At 36.2% G+C, this 2,867-nt stretch overlaps 1 protein-coding gene across 1 annotated transcript; it reads left to right on the top strand.

Annotated features, from left to right (window-relative positions):
- Positions 1-6: 6 nt before the first annotated feature.
- LOC117117001 (basement membrane-specific heparan sulfate proteoglycan core protein-like) lies at positions 7-2,686 on the top strand. Its single transcript, XM_033261175.1, has 5 exons — positions 7-106; positions 281-525; positions 977-1,145; positions 2,338-2,469; positions 2,598-2,686. The coding sequence occupies exons 1-5, from the start codon at positions 28-30 to the stop codon at positions 2,684-2,686; spliced, it is 714 nt and encodes a 237-aa protein (XP_033117066.1). The 5' UTR covers positions 7-27.
- Positions 2,687-2,867: the final 181 nt, after the last annotated feature.

The following is a 2,867-nucleotide window of genomic DNA, read 5'->3' as shown; positions in this document are numbered from 1 at the left end:
GATGGTATCTTGTTGTTTAACGGTCAAATGCAAGATGGTAGTGGGGATTATATCTCACTTTACATTAAAGATCGTAGGGTCGTCTTTCAGTATGATAGCGGATCAGGTAAGACAATACCAAGTATTTGATTATATCTCACTTTACATCAAAGATTTGTAGGGTCGTCTTTCAGTATGATAGCAGATCAGGTAAGAAAATACCAAGTATTTGTATGATAAAAATGGAAAGAATATTTAGATTACTGTCTAAATAATCTATTATGATTATTATTATTTACAGGTGCTGCAGTAATTACTGGCACAAGTGAAGTCAATGCAGGACAGTGGCACACGTTGGTTGCCGAGCGCAATCGCCGAGATGGTTCTTTAGAGGTTGATGACAATGAAGCCATCAAGGGCCAGTCACCAAAGGGCTTAAGTGGACTTGACGTCCGACTTAAAATATTTGTTGGTGGCGTGGATAATCCCCAACAAATTCCGTCCAAAATCACAGTTACTGAAAGCTTCAAGGGTTGTATAGCAGAGGTGAGTAGACCAATGTATGGATGGATGGATTTATTTGGTGTAAACTCCAAGGGTAACATTCAAGACTTTTTTCCAGTGTGGTCCTTCTGGTGGCGTGTGTGTGTACGTGCGTAATATTTTAGCGTATCTAAGGTGTGTGCACATGTCATGTAAGTCTGATAAAACAGCACAATGAACAATGACTACTGGAATAGTTCCTATTATCAATAATTATGCGAATCTTGTATAAATACTAATATTTTAAATTTTAGTATATCTATCTTTATTCTGGTCCTTAATATTTAATATGTGAAAATAAATTTTTATGCTTTATGGTTTGTTTTTTTTAAAATCTTTTGGCATATATTTTTTTATATCATATTGTATTTTTATGGCGACCCTGTTTTTGGTGTTGAATAAATAAGTAAACTAAATTTTAAAAATAAGTATTACTTTTTGTTTTTGCTGTCAGATCAAAATAGGTGACAACATTCTGGATATTCTTGATAATGTGCGCAGTGCTGATATTGGTGACTGCAGTGCTAGGGCACCCTGTCAGAGTAGTCCATGCCAGAACAACGGTGTATGCACACCAGCAGGGTTGGATGATTACTACTGTATATGTGGGTCAGGCTACCAAGGTACAGTATGTGCAACAGTAGTGATGTCATAGTTATTGTGTGATTACTGTACAGTAGAACCTCGTTTTTACGTACCACAGTTATACGAACCCTCGGTTTTACGTACGCCTCGCATCGACGATGACGTCATCAAAAACCCCAAAAATATTTAAAACAAACGGCCCTTTTCAGAGCAACCATAAGTAAAAAGACTATAACAATAAACAAACCATAATGCAATGTATTTTCATTAAACAGCAACATTGATTGAGTCTAATACCGGGTTGTTATAATCTCAAACCACGTGAACTGAGTGAGATCAACAACTACCGATAGTGCTCAAAATAATTGCTTTCCTCCTTAGCTTCGTGTGGCAAACCATGGAAACACTTGTCAGGTCGAATTTTCTACATGAAGCTGAGTTTCGTACACGAACACTAATTGATTGGCTCATCCAGTGCAGTGCACATGGTTGCTGTTTCACATACACGAACGCTAATTGGTTGGCTCGCCCAGTGCAGCGCACATGGGTTTAGTTTGTCTCAACAGGCCCAGACAACACCACAGCTCTGTTATTTAAAATAGGCATGAAGGGGAATTCCCAAGTTATACCTTTGTCGTATAGGTAATCTTACAATATTTTCATGTTAGTTAAATAAAAGATATAAAGTGATGAATTAATACATTAGACACACGGTTTTATTTGAACACTTTATTATGACATCGTAAAGTGATGAATAAAAACACTAAACACATGGTTTCATTCGTAGGCCTAGAGGTTTGGTCTAGCCTAGCTAGGTAACATCGTTCTTTCATACATAGGTATATTGAGTGTTACGTACGTATTAGGTCAAAGGTTACCGCAAATTTAACCCAACCTCTATATTACGAATCCCCCGATTTACGTACGCCCTCCGGTCCCGTACCGTACGTAAAATCGAGGTTCTACTGTATCACGTTATTTCCATTTATTTAAGAGGGCCCCTTAATATCAGCTGACCATCTTGGATACACAGAAGGGTAACCCTCTATAAATATGGTTAAAAGAAAATAAAAATAATAATAAAAAAAAATAATTCTATACTTCCTAATGGCCAAGAAATACAAAGAAAATAGTAAATGTAGATTAAAGCAGTACATTCATTTGTTCTACCAATAATAACTGTTGTGTCATTTAGATATATCATATGGGATATATAAATTAACATTCCAGGTAAAGACTGTGAACTTCTACGAGGGCCCTGTGAGACATATCCATGCCAAAATGGTGGATCGTGTGTAACTCTTGGTGAAGAATACAAGTGTTTTTGTCCAATGGACTTCACTGGGCCAAATTGCGAACTTGGTAAAAGCTTCTTTGTTTTTATGTGCATAATTTATAAATGTGAATTTTGGTAAAATTTGATTTCCTAAAACATTATTTTCCATTTAAAGTTTATTCACATTTATGTTTAATGTATCAACTTTTTTCAGTCAATGCATTTACTGATGCCGTAGAAGTGTCAAGAGATGGGTTCATTGCATTGAGAAGCGATCTAATACCAAGGAAGTATGTACACTGATAATATATTTTTTTTTATTTCCCTCACATCCAACAGCAAGTACACTCACCACTTACAGGATGAGAATGATGCTTTATAAACTAAGCCTCTTTATGAGGCTTAGGGAGTGGAGTTGATTTTAGTCGTGAGAAAAACCACTGAGCTATTCAACTCCACTGTACTTGTATGGTGTAATAAATTA

The sequence above is a fragment of the Anneissia japonica genome, unplaced genomic scaffold (genome assembly GCF_011630105.1).
Source record: "Anneissia japonica isolate Jap-2015-1 unplaced genomic scaffold, ASM1163010v1 scaffold45311_len2867_cov217, whole genome shotgun sequence".
Lineage (NCBI taxonomy): Eukaryota > Metazoa > Echinodermata > Crinoidea > Comatulida > Comatulidae > Anneissia > Anneissia japonica.
This window is presented reverse-complemented; position numbering and strand designations above follow the sequence as displayed.